This window comes from Pseudorca crassidens, chromosome 20 (assembly GCF_039906515.1).
Source record: "Pseudorca crassidens isolate mPseCra1 chromosome 20, mPseCra1.hap1, whole genome shotgun sequence".
NCBI lineage: Eukaryota > Metazoa > Chordata > Mammalia > Artiodactyla > Delphinidae > Pseudorca > Pseudorca crassidens.
Genome location: NC_090315.1, coordinates 33,338,494 through 33,364,102, shown reverse-complemented (window position 1 = coordinate 33,364,102; position 25,609 = coordinate 33,338,494). Strand labels below are relative to the sequence as shown.

The following is a 25,609-nucleotide window of genomic DNA, read 5'->3' as shown; positions in this document are numbered from 1 at the left end:
TTGAACAAGGACCTGCAATTAAATAACAGAAACGCTGCTGTTCCAGGGCTCTTTCCACGGGACAGAGGGACTCCAGCTCACCCACCCTGAGTCTCTCGCTGTTTATTTGGGCATCTGTGACCTTTCCAGCATATGTTACCTGTATGCTGCAGGGAGCGAAGATTTAGACTTTCTAAGTTTCCTCTTCTGGCTGGGGCTGGGGCCCCTCTCTAGTCTCTGCTAAAACAGCCGGCCAACATGGCCACTCAATCGGTGTCTTTATTCATACTTGTTGATTTTTCCCACGGGGAAACTGCTGAAGGGAGAGGAGGGGAGACTGGGTGAGGAGCCAGGGTTTGGTTTTCCTCCATCCAGTGGAGTAAGTGACAGAGGAGGGACATACTAAATAGAGTGACCAAGGGGACCATCACTACGTGGGCTGAGATGCATTGTGCAGTGACTTCAGAAAACCTGAGTCCTTCTGTCAGGAAACGCAATTTCAAAGTGGAAAAATAGATCAAAACAAAAAAAAAAACAAAGTGCATACAAAGCAAACTGCTAATGTAGGGACGGTTCTAAGGCAGCCAGCAGTGAGAAGGCCAGGTGTCTGGCGTGGCCACCGGGCCATGCCCCTCTCCCACTGCCCCATGCCAGGCCAGGCTGTCGGGCCACCAGTGCCCTCTTCAGACAGTCTCTGTTGGCTCCAAGGGTGCTGTAAAGCCACAGAAGGTTGTGGAAGGAGAAGAGCCTGAAGGGTGGCAGCACCAGGGCAGCCCAAGACAAGGCTGCATTGAGAATATCAAAGCATCTCTTTGGGGGTGGCTCTGGAGGGCTGGTGAGGTGTGGAGGGGGAGGGGCACCTGGGACGGGTACAATCAGCACCTTTCTTGGAGCACAGGGCAGAGCCACTCTGTGGTTTCTTAAGTTACCAGGTGGGAGTGAGAATGCTGATTAACTACAGAGCTGAGGGCTGCCAGGCCCATCCGGGTCCTTTCCTGGTGCTCAGGGCCCGGTGTGCAGAAAGTGATAGAGAGGCAGGCCCTGGGGGAGGCAGAGACAGCTCAGCAGCCCAGCCAGTCGGACTTGATGCTTCCAAACTTCACGCTCTTCAGACTTTGGTTCTCCAACTTCAGGTAATACGCGCCCTTGAAGAAGTAGCTGTGACCTGGGATGAGAAAGAGAAGAGGCTGTGACCAAGCCATCCTCAGGCATTATGGCACAGGGAAGGTTCCTGAGAGTTTTACAAGTCTGCCTGCCATAGGGAAGAAGCTTTTAAATCACAGGAGACCCCTGTGAGGCTGGAAGAAGGGAAACGGCTGTGGAATTATGCTCTCTGAGTCTTTGTTTCTTCATCTTTAAGATGTGGATAACGATACCACCTCTTAAGGCTTCTGAGGATTAAATGAGATGATATATGCTATAATTAAGATAAATAACAGAACTCCACTGAGCACAAGCTCCAAACTAGGCACTTTCCTTTTCCAGAGGTGGCAAACCAGGACGCTGCTAGCCCCATCGGGCCCACAGATTGGTTTTATTTAGCTCACACAGTTTTTTCTTTTGTTTTGTTTTGAATAACTGGCCAACATGTAAACATCTGGAAATTTCATATGAAAATACAGATTTCTCACTTCCTTTTAAAAGAGTTAGAATATCTAATAACACTGCTCCCCTTTTCTTGCAGGGCAGAGATCGCCAGAAGCCGAGAAGCAACTGTCCCCTGAAAATGAGCCATGTGCTCTCTGGTGCTCCACAGACCCCACCACTCCCTACTGTCTGCCCTGCCTGCATCACTTATTCAGGCCACCAGCTTGGCCCCTGTGGGCTTTGGAATTTCTTACTCTGAACATATATGATCTCATTTTCTTCCTTTCAAACCCTGGCATATAGTACGTGCTCAGTAGACGTTTATTTCTGAAGATAATCTTTAACCTAGCACCTGATTGTATACTGCTTTTTCCTGGACATGTAAGACCTTTAGCCCCTGGAGGTCAGGGCCATGTGCTTAGCGTGTGATAGGAACTCAAGAAGCATCTTTGCGAAATTTAATTGAAATCTCCTCTAAAAAGCCAAACTGGACTCATTTCCAGGGCCCTAGAGACCTCCCAGAAGCCTCCTCAGGAATATGGTTTCCAAACTCCAAACTCTATCCCTCGCTGGTTTGGTGTTTCATTCAGCAAGGGACCAGGGACAAATTGAGCCGATGGGCTATCTCTGCCACCTCAGCAGCAGGGCCTAACAAAGTCTGTGCTGTCTCAAATGGAGCCATCCTTCTGCTAATAGGAAGCAGTCACAAGGCCCCTTGCGGAACCCAAAAGGGCCTGGATCAAACCCCAGAATGAATCCAGGGCACTGAGCCCAGGTTTCTCGCTCCCAGCAGGCCTCCCGCCCTCCCTGCTCCCTGGCTCCAGGCTCTGCAGCTGTGAGGGGCCTTTCTGGGTCTTACTGCCTGGAGCCAGCTGAGTGAGCAGAGGTCAGGGGTCTGGATGCCTTCCCAGCACTGGGTTGAAGGGGCTGGTTTGTTTTCCCGGGGCGCCGCATGCTTTCCTGCACAATAAGGGAGTGTGTGCTTGCGAGGAGCAGGGCCCTGGCTGGGGGGCAGGGAGTCCTAGAAAGTGGACAGAGGCCTGGGCAGCTCACCCCCGCCCTGCAGGTCCACCACGGCATCCAGGTTATCAGGGATGGCGTTCCAGGCATCTGCGATGAGCTTGGGGAAGCCGGGATCCATTTTCTTCTTCACCTCATTGTATCTGCAAGGAAATGGCCATGGTGAACCTGTGGGAATCCCTAAAGGCCAGCCCTTCCCCAACTTGATGGGAGGGCCAGGATGATGGCTCCTGGGTGAGCCTGGGAAGCCAGACCTAGCCCTTCAGGGAGGCCATTGACTGGAGCTGAGGGGCAGGGAGTCAGACCTGGGTGAATCCTAATTCCACTACTCACTAATCAGGTGACTTTGGACAGCCCCATGAAAACAATCTTGTGATTACTGCTCACGTTTAAGCAGTGTGTTACCCACCTTCCACATACTTTCTCAATCCTTTCGACAATGCTAAGACACAGTCACTACCATAATACCCATTTTACAGACCAGAGGCTTAAAAAGGGCACCCAGTTTCTAAGTGGGAGTCCAACCCTGGCCTGTCTGGCTCAGGGCAGCAAACTGCTCTCTGGGCCTCAGCTTTACCATCTGTAAAATGGGTTATAATTAATTTACTGTATTTAATTAACACATATGTGAAACAGAGTAAAACATGCAAAGTGCCTATCCCAGTACCTGGTACTGGGTAGGTATCTGGGAAATGTTAGTTCCCTTACAAACTCTGATCCCTGCTGCAGTACAAACAGCACTGGCCCAGGAGCCCAGAGACAGGGTCTGGCCCCATCACTGCCCTTCACGGCTCAGCTTGGACAAATACTGCTTCTTCATCTGTCAAGTGGAGTTGACAGTCCACAACCTGGGCGATGATCTTGGCTGGGACAGTGAGGTTACAGTACAAGGTGGTGTGTGAACCCAAGCCCTGTCAGTCACAGGGCGACTTCCTGCCACCTCAGTCCCAATTGCAGTTCTCAGGGCAAGTTGTTATCTTGGGCTCTGCCTTTAATTTGTGTAAATACCGTAAGTATTAGTTGGCGTATTCTTTCTGGCTAGCAACATCTGTGTCTTTTTAATTTGGAGGGAGAACTTTTTAAATGCTGGGGTTATTTTGATTCCATTGCTTCTCCACTTACACTCAATATATTTATTATTCTGTAAATATTTAATGAGCTCCCACCATGTCGCTGTGGATATTGTAATCAACAAGATAAAGTCTTGCCCTCATGATGCTGATTTTCTAGATAGACCTGTGTTTGAATGCCATCCCGGTGACAGCCAAGCATCAGCCTCATAGCTGACTCTCTTCTTCCCCACAGCCAGCCTGACGACCTCCGCCCCAGATGCCAAAAACAGCTTTCTCTCTGAGTCCCCTTCTACAGGGGTCTTCCCCCTCTGCCCATCACCCTCAGAACTGCCAGAAAAGCCTTCCTAATCCCAGTTCTGTCATGAAACTTCTTCTTGCCAAACCTAGCATGCTTCCTCATGACCTGGGGTACCAAAACCAAGTTTCCCAGCTCAAAATTCTAGCAATCCATCCATGTCACCTGCACTGACCTCCCAAACTACATTCTCTAGAGTGATGATGGCTGAGAGCTATGTGTCCATGAACTTGCCCTCATTTCTTTCTCACTCTACCCACGGAAGGTAGGGATAGCAGGAAGCAACCCCATTTGATGGATGAGGGAACTGAGGCTCGGAGAAGTGAACCAATTTGCTTCCAAGTTCTTTTCCTCCAGGAAGAATACAGCATGGAGCCATCAGAACATGTTGGCTCTGAACAGAACCACACCTCTTCACATTCCTCTCTGTCCCCAGAGCCTCCTCTGGGAGCCTCCTTTCCTGCTCGCTGGTACACTCTTTTGAAAGGCTTCTCTGTGACCCTCTGAACTTCTCCCTCCTGGCTGTAGAATTGCAGTGCAGAGCAGGTGTTAAGAACACAGACATCGGGCTTCCCTGGTGGCGCAGTGGTTGAGAGTCCGCCTGCCGATGCAGGGGACGCGGGTTCGTGCCCCGGTCCGGGAAGATCCCACATGCCGCGGAGCGGCTGGGCCCGTGAGCCATGGCCGCTGAGCCTGCGCATCCGGAGCCTGTGCTCCGCCAGGGGAGAGGCCACAACAGGGAGAGGCCCGCGTACCGCAAAAAAAAAAAAAAGAACACAGACATTTGTGTCCAAGTTTGTTCAAAGGTATATCCTTGAGGCACTTCAGCCTGAGTTTCTACACTTAGAAAATGGAGTTAATAATAGCATCTACCTTAAAGGAGAAATACAGGTGACATGCACAGCCCTGGGATGTGGCACAGGTCCCATCACAAGAGCCATCACTATTTTATTTGTATGTGTTTATGTCTCTTCCCCTCACGATATTGTAAGTTCTACCAGGCAGAGAGAGACTATTTCTTGACAGCTGTCTTCCAGCACCTAGGTAATTGTCTGGCACATAGGAGATATTGAATACATTATTGTGGGTTTGGTGGAAGCTTCTAGAAGCAAGGGCTGAGCACTCCCTGGCATGACCTAGGGTTTGCCCAATCTGGAAGCAGCTGCTCGTCCTCTGTCATTCTGGAGCACTCTCTCCTTCTCCAGAAAGGAGGCCTGGGAATCGGCAGACTCCACCAGGACCAATGTCTCGAGCTCATTAACTATCTCTCTGGGGAAAAAGATCTGTCTCCTTTGGAAACCCCGCCCAGATCCTCCAGTAGATGTTTCAGTTTTGCTGCTTTTAAGGAAGATTCACAGAACTTCCTCTGTGGAACAGGCTGTCCATCCCGGATCCAGGCTTTGTGAGGTGGGCTTGCTGTGGAAAAGGACTGGGAAGCAGATAACTCTGCCCAAAACCCAGCAAGGTACCACCACAGCGTGAGCATCAGTGTGTGTGTGTGTGTGTGCGCGCGCGCGCATGGACACGTCTGTTCTCATATGTTTCCATTCACCGTACGTGCTGGGGGTGATTATAAATGTCCTCTCAACACCATGATTCAAAGGCAAGGGTTCTATGATTCTGCTCTGTGCGGCTGGGCCTCTTGCTGTGCATGATGCTAAGATCCGGAGATTTGGAGCGTCTCCTGTGCCGAGATGCCCTTCCCCAGTACGTGCGCGTGCCTGAGTGTTCTGGAGCCTGTGGGCAGAGTGCCTGCTCCGCGTTTTCCTGGCTGACTGTTTCCCTTCTTGAGGCTTGAGATATCAATCAGCTTAAGTTGCTAAGCATCTTAGCAATATGTCTGGAATTCCACCCTGCCACGGCAGCTTGGGACATAAACAGCTCCTGAATGCAGGGCAGCTGGGGGCGGGTGGTGGGGAGGAGACGGGAGGAGAGAGGCCTTGGGAGGGAAGCAGGATTGTTCCAGGGGTGGCAGACAAAGGTCCAGATGCAGCCACGGGAGGAAACGTGGGGACGCGAGGAGGGAAGGAGGAAGACCACCCCTCCCCCACCGACCCGATGACCCTGAGGGTACAGTGCAGGGGGCCCAGGGTTAGAAACCAGAAGAAGCGGTTATAATCCTATAATCTGTGGCCAACACACTTGCCTATAAATAACTTAAGACAAGTTGGTTCATTTCTATGGACCTCAGATTCCTCATCTAAGAAATGTGAAGATTTAAAATCAAACTCCTGAGGTCTGGGCTGCCTCTCACTAACCTTTCCTGAAGATCAGGCTCCCTGACCCTCAGGCCTGACCGTGGCCTCTCAGAATCAGACCCTTCCCTTTAGACGAGCTGGAGCAGAGAGCTACCTGCTTCCACACTGGCCCCCGGCCAGCCTGTGCCCACAGTTACTGAGCCTGCGGCAGACGGGCCAGAGGGTGCCGCTGTTTTCAGTGAGGCTGAATTTGGATGCTGGCTCCAGTGGACACCCGTCTCAGTTTTCATCCTATGTTTGCTATCTGCCATCCCTGCCTCCACCACCCCCATCTCTTGGGACCCCACTATCTCAGGTATAGTGTAGAAAAGTGAAGAATGTTCTCTGGGAGCCAGAATTCCAGGGTTTAAATCCCAGCCTGCCACTACTTGGCTGTGTGATTTTAAGCTAGACACTTAACCTCTCTGAACCTCTTTCTTCACCTGTAAAATGGGAGGAATAGTAATAATAATATCCACCTCATAAAGCCTTTGGAATGGTGTCTGGCACATAGCATCAGAGTAGCAGCTATTATCTTTATTTTTATCACTCCCTTCTTCAGTGATTCACTCTAAAATATGGGGCTCCAGACCAGACGGACATGGGCCCAATCCAAAGACTTCTGAGAAGGGAAAGGAGGATCTAACCAGAATTGTACCAGTAATGTGCCCAAGAATAGCTCACCCTTTGGTGACTTTTCAGAGGGCCAATAACCCTGGCAGATTAGAGACCAGAGAGGGGGCATCCATGGTCCACCAGCCTCCAGACTTAACCCAGGAGGCTCAAAGCCCGTGTCTTCTCTCTGTCCACGCAGCTGGTGGTGCCGCTTTCCTTCGCACCGCCCTCCCTTACCTCCAGAATTTGTCTCCAGCGAAGATGTACGTCTTCTTGTTCTTGCTCCAGTTAAAGGCAGCATCCACTTTTTGGACATCAGGAGGAAGCCCCAAGCTGGTCAGCGGCTTGGGGTACCCTCGCTCCAGGGTGCTGGCTGAATAGACCCAGTATTCATTCCCTGGGGTGGAAGAAGAGGGTGGGCTGGTGGCAGGTGCTGGAGGCTGTTCCTCCCACCATCCATCTGCTAGGGACCCCACTGTGGCCTTTCTCAGCAGGGACACGAGTTCTGCCCAGTTCCGCATTCAGTGTCCGGAATCAGGGTCCACATATAAGGTTTTACAAATCGGTTATGGAAGGTCCCTGGCCAAGAAGGGAAGTGGGAGTGAGTCCTAGCCTGGCTCCACTTACCAAGCCAGAGACTAAGTGCCACACCTGTTGTGAAGAGGCACCTTTTTCTAATTTGCACAAAGGTCCCCTGTGAGCCAGCAGCTGCTCTCATCACTCCGGGCTGGAGGAGCTGGGAAGCCGGCTGGTGGAACACGCACCCGTGGTGCTTCAGTGCCCCCAGGAAGCCACCCCTGGGCCTCCACCGCAGCCCTTCCTGAGCTCCCTCAGAACAGCCTGGTTTTCTGTCTCCCCCACTAGTTCATGAGCTCCCTGAGAGCAGGGGCTGCATCTCTGGCACATGATAGGTGCTCGAATAAAGATTAAATGAGCAGGATTTCCCAAATGTTATCCATGTGACCCTACCTCGGTGATTTTTACCACTTATAGAGTCTCCTCATATTACTTAACTCGAATTAACGTTTTGCTTTCAAGGAATTCATTTTGAAGTCTATAGAAATACATTTAAACATTAAAAATGAAAACAAATAGGTGTTTAAAAAATTCTAATTAAAATTGTCATCTGCCAAAGGCACTAGCATTAGGAAGGTGTTAAAGACACCAGAACTAAAGTGTCATTTTCCCTCTGGAAAAGGAATCAGAAGGATTGAAAAGGGATTAAAAGTTATTGAAATGGTCGCTCTGTGGGCCAGTGCTAGTTGATGCTGGGTGTCTGAACCCATCTCCCAGATGATGGTTGAAAGAGCGGATCCCTAAAGGAGAGGGAACACCCACCAGTGCACAGGAATCACGGTGCAGTGCCGCCTGGAGCCCAGGGCCAGGCAGCTCCCCTCCCACGCACCTGCAAAGAATACAGCCTTCTCCTCCTGTGGGGCCTCGTATACAGCATCGATCTTTTCCGGGAGCTCAGGCCAGAATGTGGCCACCAGCAGGGGCCCCATGGGCTTGTCACGTGGTGTCACTGTTCGCCAAATGAACCTGGGTGGGGGAAGGGGACACAGGAAACCAAACCTTCAGTCACTCTGCAGTTGTAACTGCACATGCATCTATAAGCCCTCTCAGAAACATCCCTGGATGATTCCCTGGGAGGTGGGGAGGTAAGATCAAAGAAAGGGTGGAGAAGGACTGGAGAATGGGCAGAGCCCCCTCTGCAAGATGCCAGGGCTGAGAAGCAACCTTTTGCTCGCCCTCCTGCTCCCTCCTCCAGGAAGCCTTCCCTAACTACTTCTGTCCCTTACTGTGTTCTCCCTCTTCTGAGCCTCTTAAAATCATCAACACTGAGTGCTCAGAAGAGTAGTTTGATTGTTTGTTTTTTTAAGTGTCTTATCTTTCCTGTCAGATTCAAAGCCAATTCAGGCAGAGGCTGATGGTGCTCAAAAGTATTTCCTGAATTGAAATGATGGACTCAGGCACTTTGGCAGGAGTGGTAAAGAGCCATCATTTATTGAGGGCCTACTAAGTGCCAAGCACTTTATGTGGCTTGTAAAATGTCGATTTCAATGTCAATATTATAAGATAATATGCACTCTCAGTGGTCTACCCAGCATCTATTATCTTATTTCCCTATCATCCTCCCTCACAAAATTCCCACATTTATGGCCCCTCCTTTCCTATAGGTGGACCCAATCCCCATTCTGATGAGTTTAAGCTACTGGTTCTCAAAGTGTGAGCTCCAGACCAACACCTGGAACTCATTAGAAATGCAAATTATTGGACCCGACTCAGGACCCATGAATCAGACTCTCTGGGCTTGGGGCCCAGTAATCTATGTCTTAAGAGCCTTCCAGATGATTCTAATGCATGCCAAAGTTTAAGAACCGCTGATCTAAGCCTATCGGAGCTTAGCATTCCCCGGCAACTGTTATTGATTCAGCAGTGGCCATGTGTCCTATGTTGGCACAATAAGATTGAACACATACACTTATAGTTCACATCTGGAGATTTGTCTCTCTCTTTCTTTTCTGCTGGATGTTTGCAAGGAAGTTTATAGCCCCAGTTGCCACTGGCAGCCATTGTGTGACCCTGAGGGACCCAGTCTTAGGATGAAGACAATGCCAAGGAGAGCAGTGGACGAAGATATCATTGAATCAGTGACCCTCTTTCTGCCCCTGGAGGCAGCCCTACCCCTGGACTTTGTACCACGTGGGAGTAATTTCTTTCCATTGTTTAAGCTGGTTTCAGCTGGGATTCTCTGTTACTTGCAGCCAAAACATCCTGATACAGGAAAGTATCACATCCTTATTTGGCAAATGACGCTCAGAGAGGTAATGGAATTACCAGGATTCAAATCCACATCTGACTCCAAAGTCTGAGTTTAATTATCCTACAATACTGCCTTTCTTGTCCCCCACAATGCCTAGCACCAATTTCTGCATATGGTCAGAGCTTAAATTTTTTTTTTTTTTTTTTTTGCGATACGCGGGCCTCTCACTGCTGTGGCCTCTCCCGTTGCGGAGCACAGGCTCCGGACGCGTGGGCTCAGCGGTCATGGGTCACGGGCCCAGCCGCTCCGCGGCATGCGGGATCTTCCCGGACCGGGGCACGAACCCGTGTCCCCTGCATCGGCAGGCGGACTCTCAACCACTGCGCCACCAGGGAAGCCCAGAGCTTAAATATTTACTGATTAATTCAAGGAGTCCGTTAAACACTCATCAACTTCCTTTTGAAAGAAAGTGTGATGTGTCAGGCCAGGGATGGCTCCGACCTGGGCCTAGGCACTGCACCCTTTCCCAACTCTGTACTCAGATCCGCACGTGTGGTCAGGGTTTCTTTAGGGAGAAGTGCTCCAGACCAAGAGTGGTGCTGGGGCACGGGGCCCCTGGGCTCACCTCTTCCCCAGCCCTGTAATGGGGGCTGCAGGACAGCACTGACATCTGTTGTTACATGTCCTGGTTTGGGCATTCATGGCCTGATGGACCTGACTTCTCATTGCAATTTGGGTCTCATCTCACTCTGTATTCTTGCCCTCTCTCTCCCTACTGGCATCTGCCCCCCGGCACCTAGCCCAGTGCCTGGAGCAGAGGAGCCCCTTCACAAGAGTCTTTGGAATATCTTCAGCCTCACCAGGCTCTCCCGGGAAAAGCCAGGAACTTTCACATCTCTATGGCTTTGTTCTTGCAGTTCCCTCATCTCAAACACGCTCCCACCCTGCCAGCCCCATCACGTCCATCCGCATCTGCTTCTCCTTTAATGTTTCCCCTTGAGCGCTGCTTCACCTGCAGAGCTCTTCCTTCACTTGGACGTGTCCACAAAGCATTTTGCTAATGTCTCTTGCAGTCACATCTCTTTCATTCTGCCATGTCAGTCCTCTATGCCTCTATTCCCTAAACCAGACTGGGGACGCTCAAACTTTAATGTGCATCAGAATCACTGGGGAAATTTTCTTTTTTTTCTTTTTGGCTGAGCCACACGGCTTGTGGGATCTTAGCTCCCCTACCAGGGATTGACCCCAGGCCCTCGGCAGTGAAAGCTCAGAGTCCTAACCACTGGGCCGCCAGGGAATTCCCATGGGGAAGTTTTCTTAAATGCAGACGCCTGGGACCCATTCCCAGAGATTCCAGTCAGAGGGCCTGAGGGTGAGGACAGAAACCCACACGTTTAACCCTCACACTTTAGGTGGTTTCTGTGTGGGAGATCCACTGACCTCTTTTTGAAGACACCGATTCAGGCATTAAGCAGCCCCTCCACCTCTGGAACAACACCTTGCACCCCCGGCTCCCAAAGCCTAGCAAAGGATTTGGCACAGTAGATGGCAAGTAATTATTTGTCGATAATAACAGCTAGTATACTTGAACGCACTTAGTCTGTGTCAGGCACTCTTTTAAGCACTAAGCTCACCTAATCCTTACAACAGCCCTGTGAGATAGGCTGGAATATTCATCCCATTTTAGAGATGAGGAAATTGAGGTTAAAAAGAGATACACAGGGCTTCCCTGGTGGCGCAGTGGTTGAGAGTCCGCCTGCCGATGCAGGGGACATGGGTTCATGCCCCGGTCCGGGAGGATCCCACATGCCGTGGAGTGGCTGGGCCCATGAGCCATGGCCGCTGAGCCTGCGCGTCTGGAGCCTGTGCTCCGCAACGGGAGAGGCCACAGCAGTGAGAGGCCCGTGTACCGCAAAAAAAAAAAAAAAAAAAAAGAGATACACAATTAACTTGCCTATAATCATGCAACTGGTTAGTAGCAGGTCCAGGATTCTAACCCAGGCAATCTGGCTCCAGAACCATTCTCTCAGCTATTATGCTCTATGGCTGGACAGATGGATGGATGATGAATGGCTTGATGATGGATATGGACAATGGATGATGGACGGACAGATAATGGATAGATGGATGGATGATGGACAGACAGATGAATGATGGATGGACCCTTTAATGTAGTCCTAGATTCTGCCTGCCTTTAGGATAGCTGGGTGAGTCTTAGCCCCTGATGGATTGAGTCGGGGCCTTTATTTATAGCACGAAGGACACCACTTCTTTCTACTCTGTGGTTACTTGCTCCCCATACATAGAACATTTTGGGTCAAGGCCATTCCAGGAGAAGGCCTGTGGTAGACTGGATTATTGTTCCTAATTCTTCCCTCCATCCCTAGTTTAGAAGTATACATCCACGTGTGTTGTCCCACGACTATGCAGTACCATCCCCTAGAGTAGGTATTGGGCTTGGCCATGTGATTTGCTTGAGCCAGTGGAATATGCTCGAACACGCTGAGACTGAAGGCTTTAAATGTGCTTGTGTGGTTTGATTCGGCCTCTTGTGCTCCTGCCACGTGCCACAAGTCGCCGCTAATCCCAGGAGAATGAGTGACACACAGAGCATACCTGAGCCCAAACTGCAGCCCGAAGCCAAGGCACCTAGTAGACCCACAGACTAGAAGAGGGCACAAGACATGCCTGTTGTGTAGCCACCAGGATCTATCTGACACGCAGCAAAAATGGTCTCATACAGGCCATTCTGTGAAGCCCACAGTAGGATCCTTGAGCAAGAGATGGGCACGAGAATAACAGAGAAGGGGCAGAGGGCAAGGAGGACAAGAAGCGAGATCCCGCACTTACCGGTCCTTGAAGAAGAAGATCTCCCCACGGATCTGAGAGATGCCATCAAAGACGATGTCCTGTTTGCAGATCTCAGGAGTGATGGGGCCCAGTGTGGGCGTGGGGCCGGTGCCAGTGTCAATGTCAGGGGAGGCCCCTGGGGGAGGACACCTGACCTCAGACTCAGACTCTCCCCAGCTCCAGGGGTTCTCCCTACCAGGCTGAGCCCCTAGGCTGGCCCACCCAACCTGCGAAGCATCAGAAGAATAGTATTCTGGCCTCGGTGTCAGCCCAGGGAAGACGGGGGACGAGGCCTGGACTTGGAGAGAGGAGACTGAACAGAAACCGGAATCCTGTGGCCCTTCGCCTTCTACAAATGCTCTTCCCTGACATCGTCAGAATCAGGCCTCTCTACATCCCTAAGAGGTAGGCATCATTATTACCCCCATTTTACAGATGAGGAAACTGAGGCCCAGAAAGGTTGTATATGACTTGCCCAAATATTTAAACCCAAAGCTCATGTTAGTAAGCCCACAAGAGAGTCACGGTGGTCAGAGGGGATACTCGTGTGTCCAGCACTGGGGGGTGTGGTACTTCCTTCACTCCTTAGGATAACCAGCCGCAGTTTAGAGATGAAGAAACTGAGTCGAAAGAGGTAAAGACCGGCTCCATCTTTTGCGGCTGGTGAGTGGCAGAGGCAGCACTCGAACCCACAGCCTCTCACTCTACTGCAGTTCTTTCCCGAGTCCAATGTTCCCCACACTTCATCACTCCAGAGCCAGTTCCATGATTTCAGCTTTGTCCAGGTACCACCAGTACTATTCCATATTGACTTTTCTTTTATTAAAATGGAGTTACTTTGTAAACTCTGGCCTCACTGTAAGCATTAATATAAATAAAATCCCTAGTTTCAGGTACTAGTTGTATTGATCCTATTACACGTTAATATAGAAGAATCGTTAGGAAGACTAGAAACTTGCACCCCTGTATCACTAAGGGCATTCCAGGCACTGGGAAACTCTACCCTGTGTTTAGCTAATTCTCCTGGATTCTAAACCTCACTTGGATACATAAACCTGGTTGATCTTGGGCCAGAGGGTTACCTTTCTCATATCTCAGTTGACCCGACTAGAAAATGGAGAGCCCATTTCTGCCCCGCCTGCCTCACAGCATGGCTCTGGGGAACCAAGTGGGGCACAGACACTGGTGTTATTTGGAAAGGAAAGGGCTGTCCAAGGGCCCCCTTGGAGAGTTGCTCTGACACACCCAGACCAGGTTAACACTCCTGCCCTTGTCTCCTGCAGTCCTAGACAAATGGGACCTGGATGGTTCCGCTCCCTGGGCCTCCATCCCCGGTGGCATGACCTCCCCAGATCCCTGCCCCAGGGACCCCAAGCTGAGGCTTACCATAGAGCTCTTGAATGCCCTTGATGTCATCATGCGACAGGCGGAAGTTCTTGGTGTAGGTGTAAATGGGGGCCATCAGGGCTCCGGGATCCTCTGAGTGTTCCAGCCCCATTGCATGGCCAAACTCATGGGCTGCCACGAGGAACAGGCTGTACCCTGAGGCCCGCAGGGAGGGGAGGAGGGACAGAGAGACAGGGAGAAAGATGAGAGAGAAGTCAGGCCTGGCCCCGGCGATGGCGACACTTGGGACGGAGCATGGAGGTGACATGTACTGATTTTTCCTTCTCCCAAGAATTCTGGGGTTAACAGACCATGCCTATGGTTTTCAAGGAGAGTCAACCAAAGTCCGCTTGTCCCTTTCCAGGTGGGCTGCACGTGTGCTAGAAAGGGGAGCACGTAGCATCGGCAAATCCTCTATGTAGAGACCCATTTGTTAAAAATCCTGTTTCCTGGCTCTTTGTTTCTCTATAAAGACTTAGGACAAAACCTGCTCTGTGGGTTCTCCAGAGAGGTAACCCCTGGGACCACCATTTCTGCTCCAGGGGAAGCAGTAAAAAGATTCTTACTTGGAGTGGTTGCCCAAGCTCAAGCCAGTGGGCAAACCCTACTGTCACACCCTGCTGTGTATTGAATTGTGTCCCTCCAAACCCCACGTACCTGTGACTATGACCTTATTCGGTAATAGAGTCTTTGCAGATAAATTAAGATGCAAGTTAAAATGAAGCCATACTGCAGTAGGGTGGACCCTTAATCCAATGTGACCCAGGTCCTTATAAGAAAAGAAGATACTTAGAGATGAACATATAAGGTCAAATAACAACAGAGGCAGAGATTGGAGGGATACAGCCTCTAGAGGGAATGTGGCCTTACCCACACCTTGATTTTGGACCTCTAGATGACTCTAGAAGGACAAGAGAATAAATTTCTGTTGTTTGAAGCCACCTGGTTGGCGGTACTCTGTTATGGCGGCCCTAGGACACGAACACACCGCTCCCCAGGTGCACCACACCTGCTCTGGAGCCTCAAACCACTCCGGTAGGTGGAGAATCCCACCTTTAGGTAGAGACGGCAGCAGGTAAAATCAGGATATGTCTTAGCACGGCACTTGGTGGAGGATGAGAAAAACTCCTTTGGCCAGCCTCTGTCAGCTGGCGTTCTCCAAGTTCCATCTCATTGAGAGTTAAAAAGAAGAAAAGTAACTTAAAGAGAGGCTGACCTAATTCTGGCTGGCCCAGGACCAGCACTCTCACCTGGCTATCTGAGGCCTTGAACCCAATGACACTGGGCCCTGCAGCCTAGACTGGGCACAGTGCCCCCAAGGATTCTGTTCATCGCAGTGACCACACAGTACGCTCATGACCTGTCTCCTGGTCACTCTCTCGCTCCAGCCTGTGAGTCCTGGAGGGCAGAGAACTGTCCCAGGTAGCTGTGTTTTCAACACCCAGCACTGACGAGGACCCCCCTCCATTCACAACTTGGCAAAGGACGGTGCCCGTGGGGCAGGAGGGCTGTGGACGCTTCCCCGTGCTGCATGGAGGGTGGGGAGAGCAAGGATGAGGCTCCTCCTGTTTTCCTCTCTTCTGCCCACCTGGCTCCCTGAAGGCAGCTCTCTGTTGGAGTGACAATGCCTCGCAGGAGAATCATCTCTCTGGGGCAGGGCTCCCTGTGCCCAGCATTGAGACATTTTGGGGTTTGACAGACCCACCTGGAGGGGTACAGATGTGGGAGGGAAAAGCAGCATCTCCTCGGGAAAGCTGGTTCCCACCCAGGAATCGGGTACTGGGATGGACGGGGTCTTATTTCGGAGGCCATGTCTCTGCCCAGAGAAACAAGGCCAAGGCAGGGACACTGTCTCCACGAGGAACGGACAGCATCTCTGCCAAGTGGGTGGGTCTGTTGTGGGCAGTGTCTCTACCAGGGTAGGTGGGTGTCTGGGGGGCAGTGTCTGTGGCTGAGGTGGGTGGGGACTCTGGAAGATTTCCAGCCCAGTCGCGGGTGGGGCGGGGTGTGCAGTGTCTTTGCCCAATGGCCAGGGCTCCTACCTTGGTCGGGGCAGAAGCCCCACTTGCGGTCATCGTCGTAGTTGGCCGTGGTCGCGCACCACAACTTCCCATCGCTGCGGCCGGCGCTGGTGCAGCTCTCGTGCTTGTTGCCCAGGAAGGTGAAGGGGAAGACACAGGGGGCACCTTCCGAGTTCCCGCCCACAGTGGACATGGCTGTGGGGTTAGGGACATGGGTCAGCGGGCAGCAACGGGTCTGGGGCCACCGCCAGGGAGCAATGATATGATGCGGCCATTAACAAACCAGGCTTACTGAGTACTCGCTCAGTGCGGGGCACGTGGTCAAGTGCTTTACACACCGCTCACCCGCCTGGCCCCCTCCAACAGCCCTGTGTGGGTGGGACCCTAGGTTACCCCCCATCTCATGGATGGGGTGACTGGAGCTCAGAGAGATTAAGTAACTTGCCTGGGCACATGCTGCTAGGAAGTGGTAGGGCTGGGATGCAAACCCAGGCAGCCCGATTCCAGAGCTTTAATTAGCCTCCCATGGATGGGACCACAGCGGCTAGAGGCAAAGGGGGCTCGGCAGAGCTGAAGGCATCAACACGTTTCCCGAGACCGGGAGCTCCATCACACATGGTCTCGTGGGAGACCTACCTGTGTCTCCTGCAGAGAGCAGGGACTCAGCAAATGTCTGCTGAAGGAAAGGAGGAAGGAAAGAAGGGAAGGAGGGAGGGAGTCCTTATTGAAAAACAGAGACCAAAGGAGATACAGACTAAGACAAAGAAAGGCAGGCAATAGAGACATTGAGATCAGAGAGAGGAAGAGATAATTGCCAGGGAGGCTGCGAGAGTGTGGGTCGTTCAGAGGGTCCTGGGTGGACCTGACATTAGACATCACCAACCGATTCAGCTGAACTGGCTGTCGGTGCCCAGCGTCTGTCCTGATTTTGGTGTCCGTGCTGGACCAGCTGCTACGCACCCTGACTAGCGCCCCGGTCCTGGGGAAAGGAGGTGGGGACAGGGCTCCCGTGGGCTTGCTATCGAAGGACAGGGAGAGGCGTGACACCTACCAGTCTCGGGGCAGAAGCCGTACTTCTTGTCGCGGTCGAAGTCCTCGGTGGTACCACACCAGCGGTAGCCATCGGTGCGGCCCTCCGTTGTGCAGCTGCTATAGGATGTACCCTGGAAGCGGAACGGGAACTTGCAGGGCTGTCCGTCGGCGTTGCCACCCATGGTGAACAGGGCTGGGGTGCAGGAGAGAGGGGGAGGGTGCGAATGTGAGGGAGACCGCCCACCTGCCCACAGGAGCATCCGCTGGGCACCTGCATGGGCGCAGAGCTGCTGCCCACCTGCCCGCTCATACCAGGGAAGTTGTAGCGTTGGTAAAACATTAATTCTGAGCTCCCAGGGTGTAATTACCCCTGCCTACACGGCCAACCCCATCCTTCCCCTGGGACGTTATGGACGGCCCCTCCACACCAGCAATAAAATAGTAAACATCTGGCACACAGGGGGGCCCTCAGATCCCTGCCCCAGCCCCAGGGTCACTGTCCACTCTGCCTGGTTGTTGCCCACATCCCTGCGGATTGCTAAATATATCATCCATGGTGGGCAGGATGGCAAGAGTCTCTCCATTTGATAGATCGGGAAACTGAGGTTTGCAGAAGCTGGTTCCAGAACTGCTTATGGTCATAGAAACGGAAAAACTGGATGAGGGCTGTAACTGAAAACTACAAAACACACTTAACCGCAATTTCTCCCTTCCTCGCTCTGTCACACACGCTCGTGCACACAGAGAAAGCTTCACCTCCTTTCAACCCCAGGCCCTCTCCTGGATGCTGCAGTCCCTGCACGAGGGAGGAGGACAGGAGAAGGAGGGCACGACAGGGAGGTGGTGTTTTGGGGGACCTTTCAAGACACACCCCAGGCTCCCACTCTGACCTCCCCAAGACATGGGCCATGACTGGAGAGTTCAGGGCAGACAGTGGGATTAAGAGTCTGGGCTTGTCTGTCTTGGGTTCTTCCCCTGCTCCCCCTACCCTCATCCACCCTAAAGCTACAAAATGGTGTGTCTTTGGATTTGCCAACTAGCAAAACCACAAGTGCGTAACAAGGACCATCTGTGCACTACAGCGCCAGAGGTGACCTCACCAGCCCCCGTTAACTCTGCCATGGCCAGAATTGAGCCCAGTCCATGGCGCCCCCAGCGCGGGTCTTGGGGCCCCATACCCTCACTGCTCCCGTCTCCCCAGCCTAGTGACCTTCTCCTGCAACGCCAGAAACAACGGGACGAATGGAGAAAGAAACACTGAGGCCAGATGCCTTGGTGACCTCAAAGTGGGAAAGGCAATTGTTAAATGTATCATCCACGGTGGGCAGGATGGTGTTAACCTCAATGGAGGCCAGTCTCCACCTCCGGCCTTCCATCAGCTGCATTTCTACCACCCAGGAAGCCCCCATCTCCTCTCAGATCCTGCCCCCAAAGGGATGGAGAGAAGCAGACGCTGACTCAGCAGTCAGGAGGGGCTGAGTAACCAGAACCTCTGCCCCAAGACCCAAACACGTGCATGTCGTGCGTACTTGCATCTGGCTAAAGACCAAATCAATGGCTAATGTTCAGGGCAGGGAAAAACCCTTCCCTGACTTATGAATTCCAGCTGTTTCTACTTCTATTATCAAGACATTCTGTTCTAAACACAGGGGTTGACACATGGGAGGGTTAACGCCATCCAAACCCCTACCGGGAAATGCAAGATACATTAAATATTTTTGGTTTTAAATATTTCTGACTTATTGATGGTCAATGCCTTGAACTCTTAATACAAAGTATTGCGTGCACTTTGGTACCAAAAGCGTAAACAGGAACACAGTTAACCAGGTCTTTGTTTTTTTCCTTCTGTCAACATAGCTGGTACTTAGGGTTCAGTTGCAATAAAGTCACAAGAGATTCACAAACATGTAAAATTACAGCCAAGAAGACAGAGGCATCTATAGATCGAGGAGTCTTTATGGGATAGTGAATACTTTTAAAAAGTATTTTAAAAGGTTTTGGACTTTCTCCCCTTTTCCCCAAACTTCCTCAGCTTTCAATTTCTAGAATCATTAAACACGATGACTTGATAGAGTATGAGGTACGTATGCTGTCCTTTTATGATTTCTGATTATGAAGTGTGTCAAGGATAGACAGAGGAAAAAGGATTGAGTGTGTATGTCAACACCCTCACCTTTGTAAAGGCTTTTCCCTCTATGTTGCTTCAAAATATCTGAAGCTCATGTCTGAAGCACTGGCAAAAAGGCACACGTGAGTACTGCGCCAAACCTAATGCCTCTGCCAAGACACAGAGATGCAGCCGCAAGCGGAGACAGATGGAGACCAAGAAAGGCAGACGCAACAGCTCCCAGACCCCCCCCCACACTCAGAGTCCAAATCAGAACCAGAAGTGATGGCTGAAATTCCCCAGGTTGACGTCCCCAAGCCGGGCTGGGTACCAGGCCTTGGTGTCTGAGTCTTGCCTCCCAATCCCACTGCTAGGCTTCTCATCTACCCCCAAGCCTCTCCTCATGCCCTTGAACCTCCAGTCTTGCTGGAGGGTACAGAGTGGTTCTCTAGAGATCCGCTGGGCATTTAAATCATTCTAAGTGCCTCTAACGCATGTTAGAAAAAAATAATTAGTGCATCAAACTGGTGAGTTCAAAAATATTATTACTAATGATAAAACTTAAAGAAAAAAAGGAATTGATTTAATGAAAGTATTAACTGAATAGTGGAACAGACGAGAGGGGCACAGTGATGGCTCAGATCAGGACATGGGGCCTGAAGAAGGGGACACTGGTTCCCTGGCAGTGCCAGGCCTGGGGAGCGTGGAGGCCAGGAAGGTGGAGGCCTGGGGCCAGGAGGACACTCACCTTCATGGGGGCAGAAGCCGTACTTGCCGTCCTTGTCGAAGTTGTAGGTGGTGGAACACCAGAGGAAGCCGTCGCTGCGGCCCGTGTCCGTGCAGCTGGTGTACTCCTTGCCGTTGAACAGGAAAGGGAACTTGCAGTACTCCCCGTCGGCGTTCCCATACTTCACGCGGACCACTGAGGGGCCACACAGGGTGGAGGGTGAACCTCTCCAGGCCTTTCTTTCGAGACCAGGATTGTGACTCACCAGGGTGTGTGACCTCCCTCCCCCTCCCATCTGAGCAGATGGAGGGGTCCGCAGTTGCCAGGGAAGCCAAAGTCCTTGTTGCTAGGTGACAGGGAGGCATGCAGAGGACCGGCGAGGAGGCTTGGGCACGTGGATGGTCACTTTCTTACCTTGCCCTTCTCCCAGGGTCCACAGCTCATCGTCATCAAAGTGAGAGTCTCCCCCAATGCCAGGGCCTGGGGCGAAGGCGTGAGCCAGAAGCCCGTCTTTGCCGTCGAAAGGGTACCCATCTCCATGCTCTGAAACACACTGGATCTCAGCTTCTAGCTACCCCGCTGGGCACTGAAACCCAAGCACATGCCATCCATGGTTGGGGCCCTTTAGCCCACCTAGCATGTGTCCCCTTCCCTTGTCCTGTTGGGTTATCCAGGACTGGGGACACAGTGAGTCTAGAGGATTGCCTACTTGACTGTCACCATCCTATGGTCTACACTACTCCCTCAAGTCTACACAGCCTTCAGAATCTCTGCCACCAACCTTCACTGTCTACACTACTGCCAATGACACTACAGCTATCCACATACCTACACTACCATACCAGTCTCCTCACCACCCACCCTCCTTGTCCACAGTGTCTATACCATCTTCCCTCAATCCACACTGCTCTCTCTTAGCCGTATCACCTCCCTTCACGTCACACTATCCAGTGGCCACAATACTAACCCTCATAACCGCTTTGCCACCCAGGGCCACATGCCTACACTGTCTCCTGTGACTGTGCCACTTACCCTCATCACATACCACTCACAATGTCTACACTGCCTACCTTCGTGTCTACACTACTGCCAGTGTTCCTACCCCAACACACACGGCACCCTGGACCCTGGGTTCTATTCCACTTACTCTCATGTCTGCACTGGTCCAGCTGCCCCACTCCCATATCTAGAGTTCCTCAGTGTCTCTGAGTGTCATCCAGCAGAACTTCCTGCCATGATGGGAATGTTCCTTGCCCAACTTAATAGTCTGATATGTCTACTGAAATCTGACTAGTGTGACGGAGAAACTGAATTTCAAATTTTATTGAATTTTAACTAATTTAAAAGTAAGTAGCCCTATGGATCCAGGGGCTACCACGCTGGACAGGAGATGGGGAGCCACATGTTTTCACGTTCACACCGCCTCCAGGGAGTCACGTCACTGCCTTCCCATCAACGCGGCTCTCCAGTGTCTGCATCTTCTGCCCTCCTAGCTAAGCTGGAAAGGAGTCCCCTGTGGCTCTCTCATGTCTGGATCGCCCCCTTGTCTCTGCACTGAGCCCCCTGCTGGCCCCTCTTCTGCCTACCCCAGCGGCCAAAGTTGATCATGATGTCAGCTTCTCCATCATGGGTCCGAGAAAACCGCAGTGGAGTCACATCACTCCAGACTCGGAAGGCACGAGCGAAGGCATTGTCCACTGTCTCGGGGTCCAGATCAGGGGTGTAGCCAATGATCCTGGAGGTAGCAGAAGTGCACGTGAGTGTGTATGGGTATGCAAAGGAACGTGAGCGTACCTATGCATGTGAGTGTGTGTGCATGTGTGCAAGGGTGTGTGTGTATGCAAGTGTGTGTGTACATGGGAGGGGTGTGAGAGTCTGTGTGCACGAGCGTGTGCATGTGAGTGTGGATACACAGGCAGACGATGTGTGTGCATGTTGAGTAGAGCTCCCTGGGAGAGGAGCCCGCCCAGAGTGCCTTGAGGTCCCGCGGTGCCTCAGATCAGCCTGTATGTTCAGGCCCTGCCTCAGGCGTCTCTTCCCTCCCTCTGGCCGAGGGAGAAGGATGGGGGTGTAAATAGTGCATTATGGAACACAGCACAGAGATCTCATCCTTGGAGTCAAACATGAGCCGTACGGAACAGAGCCCGCAGCCCAATTAACAACCAACTATAACAACTCTATAATACAATAAAAAACCCAATTAGCAACCAATCATCAAGTTCCCTTTACCCGCCCCAATGACCTCATCTGATAATAATAGTGACTAGCATTTATTACACTCTTACTACATGCTGGACACTGAAAGCCCTTTATACCTATCATCCAGTTCCCGAGCCGTAAGTAAGGCTTCGTTTTAACCCCATTTGGCAGATTGGAAAGCCAAGGCTCAGAGCGCTGAAAAGGAAGGAGTCCAATGCCGCACAGCCAGGAAGCGTGAGATTCAAGTCCTGGTCTGTCTTATTCCAGGTCCTAAGAATTCTGCATGCAAGCTCCTTAAGAGGCCAAGTCCTCCCAAGATAGCTCCCAGGTCCCCGGAGCGGGGAGGCAACGCCCAATGAGACGCGGTGTCCCTTGGCCCAGGGCCCTGCCTCCCGCAGCCCTGCCCCGGCACCTGTAGGTGATCTGGTTCTTGTCCCACTTGGGCTTGCGGGGGAAGAAGTTGTAGTTGGCCACGTCGGGGTTGCCACAGCGCGGCTTCCGCATGGTCTCGATGGTGCTCTGGTCCAGTTCACCTGTCTGGGGTAGCCCGAAGAACTTCTGCATCTTCTTCAGCGTGTCCTTCAGCACAAACAGGTTACAACTCTCCTTGGGGCAGCCATAGAAGGTGTTCAGGTATTGCTGGAAGAAGTAAGCACCCCGGCACAGGCAGCCACGTTAGGATGGCATAGTACTGATCAAAGGAGTCAGGGACCCAAGGGCACTGGGTGGAGTCCCAGGTTCCCATACCAGCCCTGTCACCCACTAGCCGAGTGACATAAAAGCTGTAGAGAGCACGGCTTGGGAGCACGTGTTGAGTGCTTACAATGGGCCCAGGCACTAATGTCAGCTTGTGTTAACTCATTGAATGCTCACAGCAACTCTATCATGTAGACAGTCCATCATACAGGAGGAAACTAAAGCACAGAGAGGTTAAGAAACTTGCCTAAGATCACACAGCTCACAAATGGCAGAACTGAATTTGGACCCAAGCAAACTGGCTCCAGAGGCCAGGCTTGGAACTGTACCTCTCTACCACCCCTCTATACCTCCACCATCTCTTTTAATCCACCAAACTGCTGATGACATAGGGATTACTTTCCTCACTTTTCTTTAAAGAGATTCAAGGGCTATGTGCCTGAGCTCCAGCAGCAGTCAGTCCTGGGTTCAAATCCTGAATCTGCCAATTTCCCAGAAGAAAACAGTCCCGTCCTTCAGGTCCTGTGCAGTGGGCTCTGCCCAAACGGAGGCCAAAACCAAACAGGCCCCTGCAGGGCATCGGGGACCCATCAGCTCACTTATTTGTTGAACAGCTACTTTTTGACACGTACCAGGTGCCAAGCCTGGTGCTAGTGCTGGGGGTCAAGTGGTGAGCACGACAGATGTTTCTAGTCTCTAGGGTTCAAATCCCAGGGTGGGGAGGCTGACGGACCACAAAGAAGTGAAAAGTTAAATATGTGATAGGAATGGTGGGAGAAGCCAGGAGATCTCATTACTGGGGCCCTGACCTTGTTTGAGAGGGTAGTTAGGAAAGAAGAAATAAAGGGTATAAGAATAATAATGATAATAACAATATAATGACTAATACTTATTGAGCACTTACCATGTCCCAGGTACCCTTCAAAGTGTCTAAGATTACCTCTCCTCGAACCCCAAGACAGGTACCATTATTACCCTCAGTTGGCGGAAGCAGTTGAGAGAAGTTAAGTCACTTGCCCAAGATTTACTAGGCCAGTTGGTTCGTGCACCCCCAGATTTGAGGCCAGGCAGACTAAGTTCAAAGCCTGGCTTCTCAAGCCCCGGGCCCCACTGCATTGCCTCTGGGCAACAGGGACTTCCATATGCTGTAGAAAGCATGGGGACCCAGGTAGCTTTGTCAGTGCTCCAAAGCTCCACCCTCCCCCTCAGCCATAGCCCCCTCACTATGCAGACCACCTCCTATGCAGACCCTTGAGAAAAATAGCCCCCTAAAAACGTAAGGTCTCCCAACCCATTTGTCCAGAGAAGGCAGAGACCTAGATGCTGGAAAGGGGGCAGGGGTGGTGTCACATCCAGAGAAGGGGCCCCCCAGGTGACCAGGGGGCACGAAGATCCTGTCCTGGGCAGTTTGGGGACCACGCTGAAGGCGAATAGGGGCTTTCTAAGGTGGCTGAAGCAACACGTGGCAGATGTCTTGTGCGCTGGAAAGAACATCTTGAGGGCTCCCCAGCCCGAGGCGCTTACAGGGTGAGGGGGAGTGTCCTTCAGCTGCCCGCATCTCTGCTTGTGCAATGTGGTGGCCTGGATGCCCCTCTGGCCAGGCGCGCGCGCCCGCGCCCGCGCGCGCTCGCAAAACAACATCTGAGCCGCAGCTCGGAGCCCCGCCAGGAGGGAGGGCTCCCTGGCCGCTCTCCGACCCCAGCCGGCCTCAGTCCGCCCCCGCCCCACGCGCCAGGGCCCTCGTGCCGCCCCTCCCTCCGCCCTGCCGGCCAATTCTCTCCTTCTGTCCTCCGACCCTTCTGGAGAAGCTCGAGGAAACTTTCTGAGGTCCAACTCTTGACCCTCCTTGACCAACTTGCTCATTGAGCCACTGGAAAAAGCGCTGTCCTCTTCCCTCCTGCCCCCAATACTTGCCAAAAGGTCCCGGGGAGCGGTTTGTCCAAGGCCCCTCTCCAGATGTGTGCCAAAGGTTCCCAGACGTTTGCCAAAGTTCCGCTTTGCCCAGAGCTCCCACCCTCACGCGTGCAAAAACTTATCCAAATTGTGTGCCAAAGGCCCCTCTTCTCTAAGTCCCACAGGGGTTTAAAGGATCCTCCACCGTTTGCAAGAGACCCCTTTCGGCTTTTTGCCAAAGGCCTATGAGGACGCTGGCCAACGGCCTCGTTAGCCAACCCCCCAGATGTGTCCAAGAGATGCATACAAAGCCGCCCCCCTTTGCCAAATCCCGGATACTAGTCAATGTCCTTACTATTTGCAAAGGGGGCCCATTCCAGCGGTTTGCCAAAGCACCCCCCGCGCCCCCCGCTGTGTCCCGAAAGTTGCCAAATTGGGCTTTTCTTACCACAACTCCTCACCCCCTCCTCCTGCGAACCAGACCACCCCATGCTGTTTGCTGAAGCCCCTCCCCCACGCTGTGTGCCCTCCGTGGCGATGGGGGAGGGGTGGCCCTTCCTCTACCTCCGAAGTTTGTCTAAACTCGGTTGGATGAGGCTCGCTTCGGAACTCACCACAGCCAACTCTTTGTCCGTTTTGGGGGCGACATCTCCAGGAAACTTGATGATGGGCGACGGCGCGGCGGTGGCGCGGCCCAACAGGCAGCCCAGGACGCAGAGCGCCCGCAGGGGGCCGGCCAGCGGGCCCCGAGCCACTCGCGCCTCGGTCATTGCGCTCCCGGGCCCCGCGCGTCGCCCGGGGGGTTGCTGGCTCGGTGCGTGTGGCCGCGTCGCCGCCTGGCTGGCGCCTGCTCCCCCGCGCAGCGCTGCGCCCCCAGGGGCTGTTCGACTCGGTCTCCTCGGCTTTGCCCGGCTCAGCGGCGCATGGTCCGGCCCCCAGCCCTCGCCGCCGCCGCCAGCTCTCGCCGGTCCTGGCAAAGCCTTTGTATGTTTAAAGCCCCAGATGCGTAGCTCCAGCCACCGCCGGAGGAAGTCTGGATGCAGCGGAAACAAGGGAGGGCAGCCGCCAGATGTGGCCGGCTGGGCTGGGAGGGCGCTGGCAGTGCGGCGCCGGGTGGAGGGGGAG

General features: G+C 52.6%; 1 protein-coding gene across 1 annotated transcript; it reads right to left on the bottom strand.

Moving 5' to 3' along the window:
• Positions 1-240: 240 nt before the first annotated feature.
• Positions 241-25,587, bottom strand: MMP2 (matrix metallopeptidase 2). The gene is made up of 13 exons (XM_067718744.1): positions 25,099-25,587; positions 22,308-22,534; positions 21,283-21,431; positions 20,111-20,239; positions 19,718-19,891; positions 16,882-17,055; positions 15,852-16,025; positions 13,810-13,965; positions 12,424-12,559; positions 8,212-8,348; positions 7,044-7,203; positions 2,620-2,729; positions 241-1,144 (listed from the first exon to the last, which is right to left on the bottom strand). The coding sequence occupies exons 1-13, from the start codon at positions 25,252-25,254 to the stop codon at positions 1,041-1,043; spliced, it is 1,986 nt and encodes a 661-aa protein (XP_067574845.1). The 5' UTR covers positions 25,255-25,587; the 3' UTR covers positions 241-1,040.
• Between the last annotated feature and the right edge of the window lie 22 nt (positions 25,588-25,609).

Coding starts and splice junctions, on each gene's coding strand:
- MMP2 (XM_067718744.1), bottom strand. CDS start 25,254: ATGACCGAGGCGCGAGTGGCTCGGGGCCCGCTGGCCGGCCCCCTGCGG. Junction 22,535..25,098: donor CGGACAAAGAGTTGGCTGTG/GTGAGTTCCGAA, acceptor TACTTCTTCCAG/CAATACCTGAACACCTTCTA. Junction 16,026..16,881: donor CGGCTTCTGCCCCGAGACTG/GTAGGTGTCACG, acceptor CTAACCCCACAG/CCATGTCCACTGTGGGCGGG.